General features: G+C 58.9%; 1 protein-coding gene across 1 annotated transcript in view; it reads left to right on the plus strand.

Moving 5' to 3' along the window:
- The window catches only part of CERK (ceramide kinase), a 39,631-nt gene that overhangs the window by 15,357 nt on the left and 3,194 nt on the right, over positions 1-21,080 (plus strand). The window contains exons 2-12 of the mRNA XM_064491356.1: positions 4,933-5,046; positions 5,392-5,514; positions 8,374-8,499; positions 9,607-9,670; positions 10,257-10,402; positions 13,550-13,624; positions 14,425-14,577; positions 17,704-17,809; positions 18,362-18,438; positions 19,113-19,318; positions 20,321-20,529. Of these exons, the coding sequence (XP_064347426.1) occupies positions 4,933-5,046; positions 5,392-5,514; positions 8,374-8,499; positions 9,607-9,670; positions 10,257-10,402; positions 13,550-13,624; positions 14,425-14,577; positions 17,704-17,809; positions 18,362-18,438; positions 19,113-19,318; positions 20,321-20,529 (1,399 nt within the window). The remainder of the gene's footprint in view (positions 1-4,932; positions 5,047-5,391; positions 5,515-8,373; positions 8,500-9,606; positions 9,671-10,256; positions 10,403-13,549; positions 13,625-14,424; positions 14,578-17,703; positions 17,810-18,361; positions 18,439-19,112; positions 19,319-20,320; positions 20,530-21,080) is intronic.

The following is a 21,080-nucleotide window of genomic DNA, read 5'->3' on the forward strand; positions in this document are numbered from 1 at the left end:
AAGACCCTTCAGCCTCCGACAGGATGCGCATCCTCAGGGCCTCGTCTACCTGTCCCGCAGGTTGTAAGCATCCCCTCCAGGTACCAGCAAGAGTTGCTGCCGGAGGCACAGAGTCAGTGTCCCCAAGGGTGTGCTTGTGGAATATATGTCCAGTGAGGACCATGCTGCCTGCGGTTAAACCTTCAGTGATGCCCATAGGTCACAGGTGTGGCAACAAATTCTTGGGACCTAATGAGTTTGAGAAGATGGGACAGGATTTTCGTGGAAGTTGTGTCCAAGCCATCTGGCCGTGGGTTGGTTTTCTCGGTGCTTCTGTGGAACGTCTGTCACAGCTGGCTCTCGAGGGTGTACGGTGAGCCCAGGGGAGGAGGCCTGAGGGTGAGGAGGTGTGGTGGTCAGAGCTGGGCCAGTGGGTCCAGCTGAAGCCCGAGTGTGTCCTGGGTCCCCTGCCTTCCCTAGCCACACACGCACACGTCTGCACACACGTCTACAACACTCACACGCACGTGCGCACGCAGAGCCCCAGGGGTGTGGGCCTGCCGGCAGACGGGCGGGGGATCAGCCGGTGAGACAGCAAGTGCTGAGTCAGATCCGCTGCACCTGCCCCCACTAGTTCAGCTCGCGCTAAGGCCTGCGCGTCCTCCCCCCGGCACGGGCCCAGCAGCGAGCTGCTTGCCCGAGCTGTTTTCCAGTGCACTTGGAGTCAGCTGGGCTGGCGGAGCCCGCACAGGCCCACCGACCCTCCACTGGGCCTGCGTGGTGACCTCTGGGCATCATAGGGCCGAAAACTGCCCCCTCAGGTGGCGCCAGGGCCCCGTTTGGGCACGTGCAGAGCCTGCAGCCTGGGCACACCTGTGCATGACGACAAGGCACCTCCCCGCCCCTGTCCCCACGCTCCCCGCACCAACGCCCCTGCATTGCCTGGGGCACCTGAGGCTCTCCGTCCCCTCGCGTGGCTGCCTCGCGAGCGAGCCGTCCCCGCAGCAGACCTCGGCTCCCCGGCTCGCTGCGCGTCTGGCAGGAGGAGCCAGGCTTGGTACCAGCGGCACTCAGGACGTTCGGTGCGTTTGTTGTTCTCTCACCTCATTAGGTGACCCCACGGTGGCTTGGCTTTCAAGCTGGAGACCCTCCGTGGGCGCAGCACGGGGGCCCTGCTGGCCTGGGAGGCGTCACTGAATCAGCACCCAGAGCCCGGCTGCTGCCGCTTCCACCGCCCCGGGCTCGGGCCCTGGCTTCTACCGGGGTGTGGGGGGCCTGGGGGTCTCCACCTTTTGTGTGACGCTGCCCAAGCATGAAGGGAGGTTTGGGGGGGCGCAGTCATCTTCCCCTGGCTCAGTGCCCACTCAGGGTGGCCGTGGGGACCCCGGGGGGGGAGCACGGGAGGACTGGCTCCTAGTGGGGGTCGGCCACCGTCACCAGGTCTGGTCCCGGGGTGGCTGTTGCCCCAGTTGCATGCCCTTTTCCATCTCAGGAATGTTAAAAAATTGCCCCAGAAAGGTCGTTTGGTTTAGTACTTTAGGGTAGTAGACCTTACAAATGCTGCCGGTAGAGCTGTGCCGTTCCTACAGGGATGTTCTATGATTTGCTGAACTTTGGTTGAAAATCTTCGAGCTCTGCTGTGGGCACACGTGGTGGCTGATTATCCCGACAGTTGTTTTGTTTTAATGTTTATCACGGCAGGTGCAGGCGCTGGGATCGGCATGCGATCAGGCCCAGCAGCGGCCCTACATGCTGCACGTGCTGGGGCCGGGCGGCCACCCCCTTCCCCACAGGCTTTGCCAGGAAGGTGGACGGGCGCCACACTCCCGGCCTGGGGTGTTGAATTAACCTGCACGCTGAGCGGCCGGGGAGCCACGGAAAGTTCCGGGTAGGACGGAGCCAGGTTCACATTTGTGTCTAAGGCGCTTGGTGGGGGGTGAACCCCAGCAGCAAAGCGGGCTGCCGCCCGGGGACAGGGAGGAGTCAGGGAGGGGCCTGGCTTGTGGGCGCAGGAGCGCGTGGACAGAGCTGCCTTCACCAGGCCGGGGTGCAGGAGGGGCGAGGAGCGGAGAAGACGGGTGTGGGTTTAGAAGGCCGGGTGTGGGACACACACGCTCTCCGGGGACACTCCTGGGGTCTGTGATGTGGGAGTGTTCCGGGGGAGCAGGACAGCCACGTCAGCCGGTCCCGTGTCCCCGGGGCTGGCCGTGGTTTGCTTCCCTGCTTTCTGTTTAAAGAAGGGTTGCTAAACACACCTCATGAGGCCCTGGTTCTCAATCAGGGACGTTGCCTTCGGGAGACACTGGCCAACCTCTGGCAGTGTGGGGGTAGGCGCCCCCAGCATTCGTGGCTGGAGCCCAGGGATGCTGCCCAAATCCTGCGGCACCCAGGATGGCCGCACCACAAGGAGGGGCCGGTGGGGAGAAGCCCTGGTGCTGGGAAACGCCTGGGGAGCTGAGGCTTTCGGTGTCCTCCTCTCCCTCAGGGGTGCTGTCTGTTCCAGAAGCAAGTTTCACTCAGAAGTTTGCTTCAGAGGGGTTTGGGTTGTTACTTTATAAGGAGAGAAGTGACACCCGAAGCCTTGGCCGCTGAGCCCTCCACGGTGGGGCCATGATCAGTGCACAGATGGATAGTTAGGGCCCACGGGGGCTCCAGCCACGGTGGAAGCAGCTGGGTCAGCAAGGGGGTGCCGTCTGTGTGCAGACACTGGCCCACACCAGGTGGGGCACTGCCCCTGGGGAGGGGTCGGCTGCCGCGGGACAAGGCAGCCAGGCTGTGAGGTGGCCAGTGCGAGCTCTGGGAGTTCTGTCCCAATATGTGGCCGGCGTGGACTTGTCCACCTGCCAGATTCCGTATGTCTTTCTCTGAGACCCCTGCTGCCCCTCACCTTGTGGCACGGTATTTTACAGAAGACCTTTCCTTTTGACCTGATCTCAGATGCTCTGCAAGCTGGTGCAAACTGCAGGCAGAGCTGGAGAGAAGCTAATAACACGCAGAGGGTGGGAGTGGCCCCGAAGCCCCACCACGGCTCCTGGTGAGCTCCTCCCCCAGGGCCTGCCCCCCGTTCACGAGCGTGGTGCTTGGGGGGCCACGCGAGGCGCGCTCCTGTGCTTGGGCGCCTCCCCGTCCGGCACATGTGGGATGACAACAGGCCGTGTGTCATTTCCCCTCAGCCGGTGTCAGGGCCTCCACTGTGGCCTGTGATTGATTCTTCGGGTCAGGCTGAATTAGTGGGACTAGAGATGGCTAATTTGCAGCCTCTCTTAGTGGGACAGTCTGCGTCATTCAGAGCTTCTCAGTGACTCGCTCGGACTCCTGGTGCCTCCTAACTAGAGATGAAGGTTTTGCAGACTAGGGTGGAACACCGAGATGAGGAAGCTCCAAGTGGCCTAGAGCAGGAATGTGGCCTCGGGTCAGCGGGCGGGAGCCCCCGGGAGGCAGGAAGGAAGCCACCGCCGTTACCAGCGTTTCCTGCTGGAGCCCTCCTCACCCTGATCTTCACGTTTTCAACGCGACCGGCCCCACGTGTGGTCTGAAGTTGAGGCCCAGCGGACAGTGGTGTCTGATGGAGGAGGGTCGGACTGCCCTCCACTCCACGCCTTCCACCTGCGATGTCATCACGTCCCCTCCCTGGGCCCCCCAACCCCGTTTCCGATCGCCCTCCCCTGGTCCCCTGCTTCTCTCCCGCAGCCTCTGGCCACTGGCCATGCCTCCTTCAGGTCTCTGTCCAGGGTCCCAGAGCTGGCGTGTGGGTGTCCAGGTGCCCCGCTGAACCCGGGGCTATCCTGCGTCCACGCTGACCACAGGGAGAAGGGGCGAGACAAAGGGGCAGCAGCCGGCTGCTTGGGTAGCGGGCCTGAGGGAGGGGAGAATCAGCGGGGGTGGGTGCAGACCTGGGCCTGAGGCTCTACCAGGACAGGCGTGCCTGAGGGTGGGGCCCTGGCAGCCCCGCCCACTCACCCTTTGAGGCCGACTCCTCCTCCTCCTCGCCCCTCCCCAGCACGTCGAGTAGGGGGGCGGGGGTGGGATGGCCCTGCTCTCAGCCTTCCAGGCCCTCAGAGGGGGTTCTCATAAGTTGGTTTCCATAGGCAACGACTTTAAAGATGATGTAAGGTTACCTCAAGTGTTACGGCAACATTTATTTTTCTGTTCTGCTGTTAAAAATACAGAACTTTACCGTATTGCAGGTTTCGCAGCCAACCTGGGGCCTGACCGCGAGCTAGGCTGTCCCGCGTAAAAGCAGGCGCCGACTCCACCGGGCTCTCCGGTGGGCCAAGGAAGGTAGTCTGTTCACCTCGGGGAGTTCTCTCCAGCCCCCGCCTCAGCTCCAAGCTGTCGTCCCATGTTTCCCATGGCTGCGTTTATGTCCAGCTTGACCTGGAGGCCTGACTGCCGGCGTCCTGCCGTGAGGGCTGTCCCCGTCCTGCGGCTCTCGGTGGAGCTGACCTCCTGGTTTCCTGTAGCAGAGGATGCCCTGTGCCGTCATCCCTAGGTCCACGCAAGACTCCCCTCTCTCCTCCTGTATCTGATCGGGTGTTTGGACCCACTCAGGCCTTCCCAGACCCCCTGCCACCCCCGCCCTGCCCTGGCGTGAGCCGTGCACACGCAGGGGCCCCGGGTCCTGGTCGTCCCCAGGTCTGTTACATGCCTCTTTCACACTTGATTTCTGAGCCAGACTCTTACTGGCGTCTTTCCCCAAATTCAGCACAGCTGGCCTGGGAAAGTCGCAGCCTACACTTGGTGACTGTGGACACAATAGCCCGTCTTCTGGTAACGCTGAGTTTCCCAAACTTACTTAGCTCTGAGTTTTAAAATTGCACCTAACCTTCCCTCTTCCTTTTGGATTTCTAGTGAGATTCTCAAAGCAGAACATCCAGGCACTTTGGAGTCGCCGTGCTCGTGCTGGTGTGGACTCTGTGACCCGCCTGACACGAGGGTGTGGTGTCTTTGCAGATGCGTGCTCTGTGCCCATCTCCGAGATCATCACCGTGGAGGAAACCGACGTTAACGGGAAGCACTACAGCAGCGGGAAGTGGCAGAAGATGGAAAAGCCTTACGCCTTCACAGGTGATGGGGCCTAGATGCTCGTCAGTGACCCCGTGCAGGTGACGGGGAAGGGGGCTTCGCGGTGACTTGTTTAACAAACTTGTTGGGTCCTTGGTTTATCTTTATGGAAACTTCCTTGTATCTTTTTTTTTAAGTTCTACTTTTGTTTAGTGTTTTGTTCATCTTTTTTTCTTGGTTTTTTTTTTACATGACTTAAAAGAATTGAGAAGTAGGATCCTTTTCCTGTGTACTTGGGAAGTTACTAACCAGTCAGAAGAAGAGGGACCCTCGGGGCATTTTCGGGGGGCGGGCCTGGGGCTCGCTGCGGCGCGGGGCGCCCAGCCCACACGTGTTCTCTCCGCGCAGTGCATCGTGTGAGGAGGGCCCGGAGGCACCGCTGGAGGCGGGCGCAGGTGACCTTCTGCTGTGCCGACGAGCAGCTGCTCCACCTGTGGCTGCAGACCCTCAGGGAGCTGCTGGCGAAACTGAGTACGTGCGAGGCGCCCCAGGCCTGGGCCGCGAGGCTGGGTGTCTCCCCCGGGAGGTGGGGTGGGGTACCTGCCCCCCCCCCCCGGCGATTGTGGGGATTAAACCAGGGGGCCGGGTGTGCCTGGACGTCTGGGCCGCGGGTTCCTGCTGCGTAACGAGGCGGCGTCTGTCCCTCAGGCTGCACTGCAGCGCCGGCTCGTGTCTGGGGTTAGCCCTAACACACGGTCTCGGCAGTTCGGTGCCGGCTGCACCCAGAGGAGGGAGCGCGCGTGTATTTAGGTTGGCTTTATATCTTTTTAAATTAATTTCCCACGTTCCCACGCATTTCCCGCGCAGCTTCAGTGAGACTCCCTTGCTGGGAAAAGCCCGTCTTTGGGGTTGCACCCGGGCGGCGGGGCCCAGTTCCTGCGGGCCGGGCCGGGCGCTCACTGCGCACTGCCTCCCCGGCGCGTCCTGCTGTTCGCTCACGCCCTGAGCCGCGGTCGCCCGGCCTCTGCTGGCCTTCCTGGACTTCTGACCGGGTCTGGACAGGAGGTGCCCCAGTTCCCCTGCCACCTCCTCCCCCACTTTCTCTAGACCCTTCCTGCTCATCCTCACCAGCTCTCTCCCGCTCTGCCCTCGCGTGGTTTTCACAAGACTCTGAGCCTGTAGACGCGGCCTGATGCCGTCCGTTCAGGCTCCAAGAGAGAGTCCTCTGCGCTGCTTCCTGCCGATGGCAGCATTACTTTTTCTGTGTAATTCATAGGGAAACCTGTGCGGTTGTACTCCTGCCGCAGTCTGCCTGTGTCTAGAAACACTGTGCGATTCTGCTTTTCCAGTCACGCTGCCATTTTAAGTCCAGTTGTGTGACTATTTCATGTTTAATTGAGGGGTAACGTAGTTACTGAAAGTCCTCGGACCCGGGGTGTGCGGCTCACACACTGAGCCCCAAGTCCAGGGATAATACTGCCAGCCCCCCCCACCGTGGCCCCTGGCCCCCTGGAGTCACCCAAAGGTGACTGTCCCCTGACTGAGCCCCTGGGCTCACTCAGTTCCGCATGTGAATCACTCACACAGCAGACAGTCTCATTCTGGTTTGCATGAAGCTCGTCCACATGGTCACACGTGGTGTCGGTGTCTTGCTCTCGTGGCTGCATCGTGTCCCAAGGGCGGAGTGTCTGGCCACTTACTCAGCCGTTGTATTGTTGACGGGCATTTGGACAGCTTCCTGACGTGGCCATTCCAAACATTCTAGCCCATGTTTCATGGTGCGGCGCCTGGGGAGGGAGTTGCCGGGCCAGTGGCGCGTGTTCAGCCTCACTGGACGCGGCCACACTGCCCCCGCGCCGGGAGTCCCGGGCCACGCCCCCCAGCAGGGGCCAGAGCTCTGGTGGGTGCTGGCAGTCTCGCGGTGTGCTTTAATTTGCGTTTCCCCAACGGCTGGTCGAGTTGAGAAATACGCTGCTGTGTTCGTGAGCCGTTTGGAAATCCTCCTGTGAGGTGTCTGTCCAAGTCTTCTGTCCGATTTTCCCTTGGGTTGCCTTAATGACGCATAGAACTCTTTACATGTTGTGGATCTGAATCTTGTCTTGGATTTTTGAACGTCTCCCATTGTGTGGCTTGTGCTTCCACACACTCTTCATTCTGCTGATGAACGAATAGTGTTAATTTTGATGCAGTTCTGTTTGTCTTTTTTCTTTTAACTGTGTGGTTGGTTTGTGTCCTAGTTATGCCAAGGCCATGAAGATGTGTTCGCCTCCAAGCTCTGTTTTACTTTCATGTTCAGAGCTGCAGTCCATTTGGAATTGACTTGTGTACATGGTTGGGATGACGTGGACAGATCGTAGGTTTAAATCAATGAATTTTGAAGCACACGTGTCCCTGTGTGACCCAACCCCTGCGAGCCTGGCATCACCCATGACCCTTCCCAGCCAGTCCGGAGACAAGCACCAGTCTGATTCTCTCTCTCCTTTTTCCTTTTGTCCCTGTTGTCACGTGTTAGTTCTGCCACATGCACGAAATCAAGTAAGAGGAGCTGTTCTGCGTCAGCTCCCCTCTGTCAGCACCACTGCCCTGATAGTTTTTCTCATTGGTAAGCATATCAGTGGCTCATTCCTTTGTACTGCTGAGTAATATTCCTTTGGTCACATCCGTGTACCCGGTTGTCAGGTGGTGGGCCTGTTCTGGCTGCTGTGAGTCGTGCCGCGGTGAGTGTTGGTGTGCAGGACTTTGCGTGGACCTAGGTGTCTGTTTTCTTGGGTCTGTACCTTTTTGCTACTCTTATCGATGTGTTAGTTAAATTTGGTTTTTAAGTGTCAGAATCTACTTGAACTGACCCAGACAGAAACATGGAACTTACGAGGAACAGAGCTAATTCAGGAGACCCGGGTGTGGGAGGGGAACGGGGGCCGGGGAGGCCGCCTGCTGTCCCACTGTCCTTCTGTCTCTCTGTGTCTCCATGCCGAGCTCTCTCTGTGCCTGTCCGTCTGTCTTGCCCTCTTAATGCTGTACGTCTGTTTCTCTCGTTCTCTGCGGTCCAGTCCCTTGACATGGAGCAGAACGAGGCTGCTGCCTTCCGGAAGTTGCGTCTTGCCGGCTCCTCGTCTGGAGTCTGTCCCAGGCAGCATCCTGTGTTCCCGGGGCCCTCGTCACCCCTCCCGGGGGGCCAGGCCCCTGGCCGGCAGCCTGCGCTGCCTGCTGCTGTTGTCTCTTCATAGATAAGGAAGCTCCGCGCGCTGTTCTTTAACTTAAGAATGCCTTTCACCACACGACACTGAGCCGAATTCTGGGAGCACTAGGGCTGGGGCCCTGTTCAGTCGCTCAGGTCTTCGTGTTGACTGCCCCTCACGTGCACTGTGATGTACCCCTGCTGTCTTGCAGCCTCGAGACCGAAGCACTTGCTGGTGTTCATCAACCCGTTTGGCGGGAAGGGGCAAGGCAAGCGCATCTACGACCGGAAGGTGGCGCCGCTGTTCACGCTGGCCTCCGTCTCCACCGAGATCATCGGTGAGCTGGGCGCGCGCTCCTGCCTGAGCCCCTCGGAGAGGGGCGCCAGGGAAGAGCCTAACAGATAAGATCATTTTAAAATAGGATTTTTTTTGCACACCAGAATGAGAAGAACACAAGATAAAGAGTGCAGACTTCTCTAGCCAAGGCTCAGCGTACAAGGTGCTGGAGAAACACAGGAGGACAGAGGCCTCAGGCCACGGGCAGGGAGTTCATGCAGGAGTTACCAGCGATGAGCAGGGCTCAGGAGTAACGCCTTTAGGAACACGGCGCGGTGCCACGGCAGCGCCGAGTCTCAGAGCAGGTTCTTGGTGCTGGGAGGCAGCTGGGAGAGGGCCTCCCCCACTCAGAGCTTTGAGGGTTTCATGTCAACTCACCGAAGAGCTGCTTGGCCGTGCGGGTCAAGAGCCTCGGAGTGGAGAGGGCTTTGCCCAGGCTTCAGAGCTTTCTAAACTTCCCTAGAAAAGCAGTCAGCTGCGTGCAGAGAGCAGTGTGCACACGTGTGCACGGTCACACTGTGTGAAAGCAAAACGCTGGGGATCACTCGCCCCTCCAGACGGGAAGCATAAAGATAAACCCACAGTGAACCTGGACGAACAGCGGCAGCTCTTTAAAATGGCCTTTACAGGACCCTGTGATGATAAAACGGTGACGGTGACACAGTAAAACGCTGGGGACACAGGGACGCAGAACTGTGTGCGGGGGAAGTTCGGGGGTTTGTCACGGAGCACTGAGGCCATGTGCTGGCGTTCTCTTGTTCCTACGTGTTGGTGTAGTCTGAAACTCTCAAAGTGACTTGGATAAGAAGGGAAAACTGTAAGATAAAAGACGTAATCTATCTCCAGAAAGTCACTTTTGGGCAGTTAAATGCCAGGAACGTGATGTCTTACCAGTAGAACGTTCTGAGGGTCGTGGCCCCCTGGGTGAGGGAGCCTTTCCGTGAAAAGGATCTGGGTAAGACCGAAGAAGGCGTTTCTTGCAGGAAACCCTCCTGGAGATTTTATAGGACCTCGCTTTAGAAGCGTGGTTTATTTGCCTCTTATTTCAAGTGGGATTTACAGCTTTGAACGTAAACTGCACAACGCAGTGTTGTTTTTTCCTCCATAGTTACCGAACGTGCCAACCATGCCAAGGAGAGCTTGTATGAGCTCAGTATAGACAAGTTTGACGGGTGAGTGCGTGTCCTTCCATCTTGGCTGATAAACGGTAAATGCGGATCAAGCTTTACTCATCTGTCCTTGTTTCCTTCACTCCCTTTGCTTACATTTCTTCCCCGCGCTGTGAAAGTAAACGTGCTTCTGCTTGAAACTCAGGAAAGGCCGAGAAGTTCAGAGTCACGTGTTTTCCTTTTCATTCTTACTACCTACCTATGGATTTTTCCCCCATCACTTGAAAATACGTGACAGACATGATCGCCTTTGCCCCTGAGTATTTCAGTGTGCATTTCCTAAAAAAGCGAGGCTATTCTCCTACGGGACTAAACGCAGCGATCAAACCCGGGAAGTGAACACCGGCACCTGCTGTTACCGACCTGGGTGCTTACTCAGGTTCCGCCTGTTGTCCCAGTATTTCCTTAAAGCAGGGATCCTGGACCACACAGAATCGTTGGGTTCTCCCTGCAGGGCTTGGGCACAGACACGGAGGGTCTGAAGAGCTCTGACGAGGGAGGGGGTGTGAGCGGAGGCGGGAGGGGGGCCGTGCCGGCCGAGGGGCCCCTGAGGGCGCGGCGCCAGGCCTGACCCTGTGTTCCTCTGCAGCATCGTCTGTGTGGGCGGCGACGGCATGTTCAGCGAGGTCCTGCACGGCCTGGTGGGCAGGACACAGCGGGACGCCGGCGTGGACCAGAACCAGCCCCGCGCGGCGCTGGCACCCAGCCCGCTGAGGATCGGCATCATCCCCGCGGGTGCGGAGGCGCAGGCGGGTGCTTGCTGGGCGGCCCGAGGAGGGGCGGGCTCGGGGGGGCCATTCTCCACTAGCCCTTCAGGGTCATCCCTTTATCAAGCGTACTTGTCTCGCCGCACACCTGTCGCAGATTCTGTTGAGGGCCAGTTCCGGACCAGTTAGAGGACCCCTGCTGCCTGTGTGAAGGAGCCAGTCCTCCCTGAACGCCTGCGCCCCACCAGCCGCTCAGGCCAGCCCCTGGGGGACGGTCCCTGCTCTCCGGGAACCGGCCCTTTGCGGTGGTGGGGGCAGTAAATTGTCACAGAGGAGAAGGGGGCCCGGGGAGCAGGTGGCGTCCTGGGACTGACCGTACCTGGAGCTGGGGTTGGGGCAGGAGGGCCTGGGGTGTAAGTGAGGCGGGGGGCTGGCCGTGTCCGAGGGGGCGGCTGGCTCGGCGTGTTTCGTGTGTCTCCGGGCAGCACCTAGTTCTTTGAAGAATCGCAGTGTTAAGCCAGGTAGAGGGTGAGGCTGGGGCTTTGCAAACAACTCAGCAGCAGGGGGCGCCTTCCGCATCCCCAGGTCAGGGCCGCAGCTGCAGGAGCCCTGGAGGGTGCCGCTCGGGCAAACATCCGAGTCCTGACAGCTGTGAATGGTGCTTCTGCCCCGTCATCTGGGTGAAGCTACAGGGCGCCGGGGCAAGGCTGCAGGTTTGCCCGCAAGGGCGTGGACAGTGGGGCTCAGAGGCCGCGCTGCTTCCCCATCAGGAAGTCTGTCTCCACTTGACCGACCGGGTGTCGTCTGTGTGACTGAGGATGGTCCCCTAAGCGGCTCACATGTTTCCCAGCTTTTCCTCTGAGTCAGGGTTTTGCGCTTTGTGAAGCTTGTACGTAGGGTTTCTGGGCTACGTGAAGTTTTCTATGTTCTAATCTGTTTTTCCTTTGTGCCTCTTATTACCATTTGCCCACGTAGCACTGATACCTAAAACCCTAAGCTGTTGAAGTGGTTAAAGACCGCAAGAGCTCACACAGACCCCGCACTGGGGGTGCTCTCGGGCAGACGCCCTCTTCTCCGTGCCCTGGGGTGGACTGACTCGTTCTTTGTGTGTTCTGGGCCTTGAGGCTCAGCAGACACACAGACCAGCATGGCACGAAGGGGTCTCCGATAGTGGCCGTGCTGCTGGAAAGACGCCGCTGGAGGTGGGTTTGGGTGAGGGGCCGGGAGGGGCCTCTTCCGATACGGAGTCCAGGGCCCCTCTGAGAGGTAATGGGTGAGGGCCCAGGCAGAGTGAGACCGGGCCTAGGGTCAGCTGGGGCAGAGGGCAGCCATCGCACCAGCTGTGAGTTCAGGGTGGGGGCCGGGGGGCAGGAGGGAAGCCCTGGGTCACGGGTGAGCCACGGCGGGAGGAAGTCTCAGAGGCTGGTCGGCAGAGGGGACGTCTGATTGCCCTGGAAGGCCACCCCTGCTGTCTGCTCTAGAGCAGCTGGGGGTGGGGGTGCTGCCCAAGCCTTGGGGGCATGCTGTGCTGTGGACGCTGGGCGTGTGGCTGGCTGTGGCTCGGGCATGGTTTCAGGGGCAGCGTCAACAGGACTTTCTGGCGAATCTGATGGGGGTGTGAGGGGGAGGGGCCTCAAGGGCGGCCCAGTGACCTTGGCCTTGACAGCCCGTGGGGTCAAGGCGAGGAATCAGTGTGGGGGCCGAGAGTCCCATTGCAGACCCCAGAGGTGTGGCTTGGGGGCCCTGAAGCCAGTGGGTGGAAGGGGGTCCCTGGCACCAGGAGGAGCAGTCCACGACAGGTTAGGATTGTGGGGTATAGACGGTGTTTGATGGCCTCGGGGTGACCGTGGTGCCTCTGGACAGAGCGTGACTGGAGACCGAAATGGGCTGAACCCACGTCCTGAAGGCACCACTTCAGATGCTCAGAGTCGATTCTGACGTTTTATAAATTCAACTCTCTGCCCATTGGGTGTCAACTCAGCAGTGTTAGCAAGTCTCTGGGAAGACACCATCCTTTGTGTCTCCTGCCTCGGGCCCACGTGCTTCGTCTGAGCCCCTGCCTGCCGCAGGGGTGCCGTGCCCTCGGCTCTGATGAAAACCAGCTCAGAGCATAGCCCGCTGCAGGGCCCGAGCTGGCAGACGGCAGGGCCGGGGGGCTCAGACTCGCGGCCCAGCTCTCTCCCCTCTGCCACCTCTGGGGACCCAGGGCCCTCTCCACCCCTCGCCTGGCCAGGCCTGCATCAGTCTGTTCAGAACCACGGGCTTTCGGACGTCACTAGGACAAGGGACTTGTGGAAGGTTGTGGGGCCTGCGGCCGCGCGGCCTCGCCTGTCGATGCCATGGGGTTTCCTGGGGGATCTCGGGCCGTGCTGCTCGTGCGCTGGAGGCTTGCTGTGCAGCTCTGGGCACCGTCGTGCGGCTTATTCGTGGGAAGCCTAGACTGAGGTGCTCAGCTGCTCGGCAGGCGTGTCGCAGCTCTGGTTGCTCGGCCCCGTCCCGGGCCTCCTGAGTCGGCACGTCCGGGCGGGGCGGGACTCAGGGGTCTGCCGTGAGTAAGTGCCCAGGAGAGTCTGCCCCTCAGGTGGGGACCCGGCGCTGACGCAGTTAGAACAGGACAGGCCTAGGGAGGCCCGGCACCAGCTGGGCGCTCTGGGGTCACCCCTGTGTTACAGATGAGGGTGCAGGCAGGCGGAGGCTGAGCCCTGGGCCCAGCCCATGGGGTTCAGGGAGGGCCCTGCCGGCCCCTCACGACTGGCGGCCGCCGCGCCCCAGTGCCCAGCAGTGGCTCCCACCAGCACACGGCAGGCCCCCCACGGGTGCCCTTGCTGTGTGCGCTTCCCCCTCCCCCCCGGCCGCATCTCTGTGCGGAGTCCCTTCGGTCTTGTGGTCTGGGCCCCGTGTCGCGGCTGGGAGTGGGGCTGCCGTGCGGAGCGCCGAGCTGTGTGCCCGCGGCTCCGCTCCCCGAGCCGGGGCACCATCTCCCAAAGCTGTGCGCGGAGCCAGCTGCCGTCTCCGCGGGGTCGGCCTCAGCGGTTGCTTCTGTAGCAAGCCGTGCTCGTTCCTTCTCGCTCTGGGCCGTGGACGAGACAGCAGAGCACCCCCTCCCACACTGAACTGGAAACAGGTTACCACCTTAGCGACTCAGCGGTGCTCAGGACCCTCTCCCCCTCTGTAGGGTCGACAGACTGTGTGTGCTACTCCACCGTCGGCACGAACGACGCGGAAACGTCCGCCCTGCACATCATCGTGGGTACGCACCTTTCAGCCCTGCTGTCGGCTCGCTCAGCCCGGGGACACGCGGGCGGCCGTCTCTGGGCCGGTGCCCGCGGCCCGTCCGCCAGCAGGACTCTGTCTGAGCACTTTGCTGCCGCCTCCCATCTCATCCTGTCCTCCCACAGCCAGCAGTGGGTCCTCCAGAAATACAGGCGCTGCTCAGAGCCCTCCAGAGCCCCCTCCCTGAGTCCGGGGGTGCCAGCACCCCCCACCCAGGCCAGCTGTCCTCGGCGTCCCCATGCGCTGGCCAGATGTCCCCTGTGCATGGGGAGGATCCCTGCACTCTGCCCTCCTCCCCACTCAGACCTTCCTAGCCAGACCCCTACCTTGCTGCCCCTCTATTACACTGCGGGCCACACTGCTCAGAGCTGTCCAGGTGCCTGCGGGACAGACCTGTGGCTCCCCTCCGTCCCTCGTCCCTGCTGGCGGTGCTGCTCACCTGTCACCCACACTCCCGGAAAGGCTGTGTTTACAGATGGCGTGTACGATTTTACATGTTAGCTGCCATGTGCCTTTTCTTCATCGTCAAGTCCACCTTCCTTGCAGTTAGTGGCATTTAGCAAGCTTCACAGACACGTTGTTTTTCCGGCCTCAACAGAACAGCTCTTCCAAGCCTGTTCTGGGAATTTCAGTCGAGCGGGAGCCCCGGCGCCAGGAGAACAGACTGTTGCTGGGACGGCCTTCTGCGTATTTTACACTTGAGTTTAAAGTGACTGCCTCCGTGCCGGCAGGAGGGCGGAGGGGTGCGGTTTCCAGCCCGAGGCCTCTCTCCCGCAGGGGACTCGCTGGCCATGGACGTCTCCTCCGTGCACCATGACGGCGCGCTGCTGCGGTACTCAGTGTCCTTGCTGGGGTACGGCTTCTACGGGGACATCATCAGGGACAGCGAGAGGAAGCGCTGGATGGGGCTCGTCAGATACGACTTCTCAGGTAACTCAGAAACGCGGGCCGGGGGCTTCTGTGCTCTCTCTGCTCGCGATTGGGCCCCGCTCATGGATGGGCACCAAAGCCGTGTGGGGCCGACGGGTCCCTGGGTGCCGACGGGGCAGGGCCGGCCGCCCTGACCACCACCGCCCTCGGTCACAGGCAGCTCTCATATGTGACCAGACCTGCAGCGAAGAAGAAATGGAAGTCGATCCAGATGGTACAAAAAAGAGACAGGCTGCACGTTTCAGGTCGCGTGCAGCGTCACCCTTGCAGCATTTAAGTGCAAAAAAGAAGTTTGAAAGGGTGTAGGGTTCAAAGTTCGACACTTGTTGCTCAGGTGAACTCCTTGGCTGTATTTAATGAGTGTCATTTACCTGGTCACTGCCCTCTGTGGTTTGCTTTTGGGTAAATTTATTAGACACACTGGGGAGATACTTCGGGTTCCGTTTCAGATCTCCTCGAGAAAGCAATTAGCAAAATAAAGCAACATTCACACCGTACTGTCATGTAGTAAGTGTGCATGGCATTGTGTGTAAAAAAGGTACCCAGCTTGGTTTAAAAATGCTGGCCACCACCTGAGCCTTCAGGAAGTGGTCATCTTTGCTGCTGGCGGGTCTGGCCCCGATGGGGAAGGCTGCTGCCCGGTCAGGGTGCTGCTTCTGAAGGCTGGCGAGGCTATGTCAATGTCTTAAAATAAGACAGCAGTGAAGTTTGCCACCTCGAGTAACTTCCGTGAACAGTTTCTCTGTAGCAGGCAGTGCTGTTTGACAGCATGTTACCCTCAGTGGAACTTCTTTCAAATTTGGAGTCAGTCCTCTCAGACCCGGCCGCTGCTTCCTCTGCTAAGTTTACGCACAGTTCTCGGTCATTTCAACAGTCTTCACAGCGTCTTCACCAGGGATAGAATCCGCCTCAAGAAGCCGCTCTCTTTCCTTACCCGACAGCAGCAGCTCCTCCTCCGTTCGAGTCTCCTCCCGAGGCTGCGGCGGCTCAGTCCCGTCTCCGGCTCCACGTCTAGTTCTGGTCTCCTGCCGTTTCCGCCACGTCTGCAGTCACTTCCTCCACCGACGTCTTAAGCCCCTCAAAGTCGTCCGTGCGGGTGGGGACCAACTTCTTCCAAACTTCCTGTGAATGTTGGTATTTTTACCTTTTCCATGAATCACAAATGTTTTTAGCCGCATCTGGAATGGTGAACCCTTTCCAGAAAGTTCTCAGTGGACGTTGCTCAGATCCATCAAAGGAGCCACTGTCTGTGGCAGCCACAGCCTCACGAAAGATATTTCTTAAAGAATAAGACTCGAAAGTTGATGTCACCGCGGAACGGCTGTCGTGTTGCAGGCATGAGAACACGGATCTCACTGGCCGTGCCCATCAGCTCCTGGGTGACCAGGCGCTGCCAGCGAGCAGCCGTATCTGACAGGAATCTTTTTTACTGAGCAGTAGGTCTCAACAGTGGGCTTCAGATACTCAGTAAACCGTGTTGCTAACGAGTATTTACAAACGAGCCTTGACGGTGCTTTTCTAGAGCTCAGGCAGAGTGGATCTGGCGTGAATCGTAAGGGCCTAGGGATTTCGGAATGGGCGCCGAGCAGTGGCTTCAGCTGGAAGCCGCCAGCTGCGTGAGCCCCTCACGAGAGAGCCGGCCCGTCCTTCGAAGCTTCGAAGCCAGGCGCTGACTTCTCTCCGGCTATCGAAGTCCTCAGCGGCGTCTTCCAATACAAGGCCGCTCTGTCTGCGTTGAAAACGCGAGGCTGAGCGCGGCCGCCTTCACGAGGGGTCTGCGCTGCATCCTGTGGAGAACCTGCTGCTCCTGCGCTGAGTTGCGAGAGAGACTTCTTCCCCGAACCCTTGTGAACCCACCTCTGCCGGCTTCACACTTTTCCTCCGCAGTGTCCTCGCTTCTCAGCCTGTACTCAGTTGTAGGGAGTTCGGGCCTCGCCCGGATTTGGCTTTGGCTTAGGGGGACGTTGGGCTGCTTTGATCTCCTGTCCAGACCACTCAGACTTTCTCCGTGTCAGCAATTAGGCTGTTTCGCTTTCTTATCGTTTCTCATCGTGTGTTCGCTGGGGCAGCACATTCAGTTTCCCTCCGGAGCTTTTCCTTTGCGTCCACAGCCTGGGTGACTCTCTGGCACAAGACGCCTGGCTTTCAGCCTCTTCTGTCTTTCAACCTGCCTTCCTCACGAAGCTTAGTCATTTCTAGATTTTGATTTAAAATGAGAGACGCGGGACTCTCACTTGAATGCTTAGGGGCCATTGGGGGTTGTTAATTGGCCCACTTTCAATATTGTTGTGTCTCAGGGACTAGGGAGGCCCGAGGAGAGGGCGGGACCGGGGAACAGCAGTCGGGGGAGTCAGAACACGGGATGTGTATCAATTAAGTTTGCTGTCTTACACACGCACGGTTAGTCACGCCCCAAAACAGTGACCGTAGTAACATCAAAGGTCACTGATCACAGACGACTGCAACAAATATGATAGTAATGAAAAAGTCTGAAGTATTACAAGAATTACCAAAATATGACAGAAACAACGTGAGCAAAGGCTGTGGGGAGAGTGGCGCAGGGTTGCTGCAAACGTTCAACTTGTTTTAAGAAAAAATGCTGTCTCTGCGAAGCACCCCAAAGCCAGGTCTGCCTGTGTTAAGTTGAATAATTCCAAACATTAAAATCTAAACCCTTTGGGAGAGAAAGGAATGGTACCTTGGTGAACTTTATCCATTAAAAATGTCCACTTAATAAAACTAGCATGGTTTTAAAATTAAAACATAAGAAGTGCAAAGCTACATATTTATTAAAACCTTAATCTTGGGAACGAAATGATGAAGAACTTAGGAAAGCCAGGAGTCTCAGTTACTGAGCGGTGCCACGTCGTCGAGGCCACAAGGGGTCGCTGGTGGCAGAGATGTCCCCTTTGCCAGTGTGGAAGGCAGTGTGGTGGCCGGGAGCCTGCAGTCCCCGGGGTGGTGGCGGCAGCTGAGACAAGTGGGCGGGCCCTGCCTCCTGCGGACGCCCTGTCACCGGGTGTCTCGGGTCACCCATGCCCCCTGCCCTGCGGCAGCCGACGGTGAGGCCTCCTCCCTGAGAAGTGACGCGTGTGGATGTGTTTCTCCATCTTGCTCTGTTTTTAGGTTTGAAGACCTTCCTCTCCCATCACTGCTACGAAGGGACGGTGTCTTTCCTCCCAGCGCAGCACACGGTGGGCTCTCCGCGGGACGGGAAGCCCTGCCGGGCAGGGTAAGCACCTCCCTTGTGTGTTTTTGTTCAGATGATGCGATATGAGCCCAACCGGCTTTTGGCTCCTGCTGTGAAGTGGGTGCGCAGTCCTCGCAGTGTAGACCGGGGGGAGGAGGGTGGGTGCTGGTTCAGCGAGTCCAGAGGTCGGGGTCCTGCTACAGGCGGCCATGGAACTGACTATACGGGCCTCCTGTGCCCCCACCAGTTGAGGGGCCCACCCTGTGGTCAGGAGGGGCCAGTCCAGACCCTGAGCCCCTGGGGGCTGAGTGAGGGGAGCGGGCCAGCCAGTGGGAGCCCCTCCGCACATCTGTGCGGACTTGGCATCGTGGACTGTGACTAGATGGACGTACAGGTGTTCTGCTCTTTGCAGTGTTTATAAATGTCAGAGGAAGGCCTGATGTCTGCAGTTTTTTAAAGTGGATCTAATTTTGAAAACCCAACATGCGAGCAAAGTATTTTTAAGGAAAGCTTTTTGAACTTTCTGTCACGTGAAGAGAGCTGGAACACTCAGGCGTGTGTCCACGCGTTGAAGGCAGGGCTCTCGTCCCCCAGGTGCTTCGTTTGCAGGCAGAGCAGGCAGCAGCTGGAGGAGGAGCAGAAGCGGTCGCTGTACGGCTTGGAGAGCGGCGGTAAGGCCCGGGCCGGCTGCGGCCCGGCCGGGACCCTAGTCCAGCCCGGGTTCCCCCACCTGCCCCGTCCGCCCCACGGCTCTGTGCCTGCTCCCGCTTTAGCTCCAGGCAGGGCATGCGGTGGCCTTTGCCAGATATTGTGGTCGTGCCCATCCTGCCAGGTTCCTCTGAAATACCATTGTGGTGCCAGTCTCTAGAATGTTCTGGAACGGGGTCAGTGGTTGTGCTCCGGGCTCGAGTAAAGTTTTCAGGCTTTGCTAGCCACTTGGAAGGGAGTAGGCTCGGCGCTGCTCCAGCAACTCCTTACGGACGCTGAAATTTGGATTTTGTGTCATTTTTCATATGTCACAAAATGCTTTTCTTCTTTTGATCTTTTTCCCCCACCATTTAAAAATGTGCAAATCATTCTCAGCTCACAGGCCTCACAAAACCAGGTGGTGAGCCAGATTTGGTGAGCCCTGCTTTAAAATCATCGTCCAAAAGTCCCAGATGAGGACCCAAGAACCAGCTCTGCCTTTCGGGAGCGACCTCAGAGCCCAGCAGCCGCACGGTTTTCTCTGTGTTGATGGCTGATTGCGGGGAGCGTTCATGGCGGTGATCCCGTCCCTGTCAGCTCAGGACCCCCACCCACCAGCTCAGGTTCCATGCAGTGTCTGCAATTCTTTCTGCTTCAGAGGAGGTGGAGGAGTGGAAGGTCGTCTGCGGGCAGTTCCTGGCCATCAACGCCACCAACATGTCCTGCGCCTGTCCCCGGTGCCCCAGGGGCCTCTCCCCGTCCGCCCACCTGGGGGACGGCTCTTCTGACCTCATCCTCATCCGGAAATGCTCCAGGTTCAACTTCCTGAGGTTCCTGGTCAGGCACACCAACCAGGGCGACCAGGTGAGGGCTGCGTTTCCCTCACGTGGGCCGGGCTGGCGGGCGGCTTCCGCCTGGGTGACCCCGTCTGTGCTGTAGGAGAGCCACTGTGAGGTCAGGGGGCAGGGCGAGAGATTTTTGTTTGCATTTCACCTGTTTTAAATTCTCCTTCGTAGCTACTTCTTATAAAGTCTCATCTAAGAAGGTAAAGTCCTTGAGCACAGGAACTAGGAGGTGGGAATGTTGACATGTTTTCCTGTCCTTTCTCTTGCTATTAACAGAGCAAAGCGATGCAGTGACATTTTATGTTGCCCTGGCGGGTCACTTACAACAAAATCTTGGCTCCCAGAAAGGAGCTCTGTGGAGACCCTTCCAGCAAACCTTTCCTTAGTCCCCGGCACCCTTGTGGTGACCCAGGGGAGACCCCGGGTCTGACAGTGCCCGGACAAGTGCAGCTGCTGGTCAGCCTCTGGTTTCAGTAAGATTTGTGGGTTTATTTACTTAAATTGTTTGTAAGATCTAGTCTGATAATGGTTTTTGTTGTTTTTTAATGGAGGCACTGGGGGTTGAACCCAGGACCTCTGCGTGCTAAGCGCACTCTGCGCTGAGCTGCACCCTCCCCGCGGTGGTGTTTTTATGTGGCTTTTTAAGTAGAGGTGGTTGAGGAGATAAACAATGGTACAAGTCAGTGCTCGGGAAGCACAGAATTCTCTTTCTTTCCATTTTTAATCTTGTTAGGGGAGGAGGTAGCTAGGTTTCCTTGTTTTATTTGTTTTTGGAGGAGGTGCTGGGGACTGACCGAGGACCTGTGTGCTGATTAAACGCGTGCTCTCCCACTTGCGCTGCACCCCCCCCCCCCCCCCACAGAATTCTTTAAGAAGCCTCTGTCCCTGCGAGTGAGCCGGGTTTTAAGAGTCTGGGACGCGGGCCTGGGGGACTCCTCGTCTCCAGCTGTGGGACGGCAGCTTGGAGGCGGTCCCGGCCCCGGCCTCCAGGAACACGGCCCGTCTCGCTGTCTCTTGGTAGTTCGACTTCACTTTCGTTGAAGTTTACCGCGTCAAGAGGTTCCAGTTTGTGTCCCAGGCGGCGGAGGACGAGGACGGCAGCGTCCGGGGCCGCGGGAAGAAGCGGTTCGGGCAGATCTGCAGCGACCAGCCGCCCTGCTGCTGCGCCGCGCCCAGCAGCTCCTGGAACTGCGACGGCGAGGTCCTGCGCAGCCCCGCCGTGGACGTCAGGTGAGCGGGGCTCAGAGGCCGCCGCGGCGCCATCCCCGGCGCCACGCGGCGTGGGGGCCTCGGGAAGATGCTGGGGGGTTCGCCGGTTCGGAAGCCCCCCACTTTGTTTTTCTCTTCCATGCCCTGCACCCCAGCCCTGGCATTCTTGCTCCCATCTCCTAATTAAGCAGACAAGCCGCCTTCGTGGGCACTTCCGAGTCCTGGGTTCACTGGACCCCAGGAGGTGGTTCTGGAGCCCGGCTGCAGCCCTGCCGAGGGCCTGGCACCAGGCTCACGCCCTGGTCCCGGGCCTGCTGGGCCCATTGCACTTGGACTTGGAAATCTGTAGTCTGACTACACGTATCACACAACCATACGAGTGCAAGGCGAGTTTGTTCCCCGTGGACAGGTACAGTGAAGGAAGCTGGCTTTTGCAGTAGGCTATTGGTTGAGGTGTGGGTGTAAAAATTAGATGAGATTAGGGAGAATGGTAGAGTTGCAGAAGGATCCTGCCCCCGGTATGGATGTCTTCAGGATCTTGGTCCACTTGAAGGAGACCAAGCTGGACACTC

Source organism: Camelus dromedarius, chromosome 11, assembly GCF_036321535.1.
Source record: "Camelus dromedarius isolate mCamDro1 chromosome 11, mCamDro1.pat, whole genome shotgun sequence".
In the NCBI taxonomy this organism is placed as follows: Eukaryota; Metazoa; Chordata; class Mammalia; order Artiodactyla; family Camelidae; genus Camelus; species Camelus dromedarius.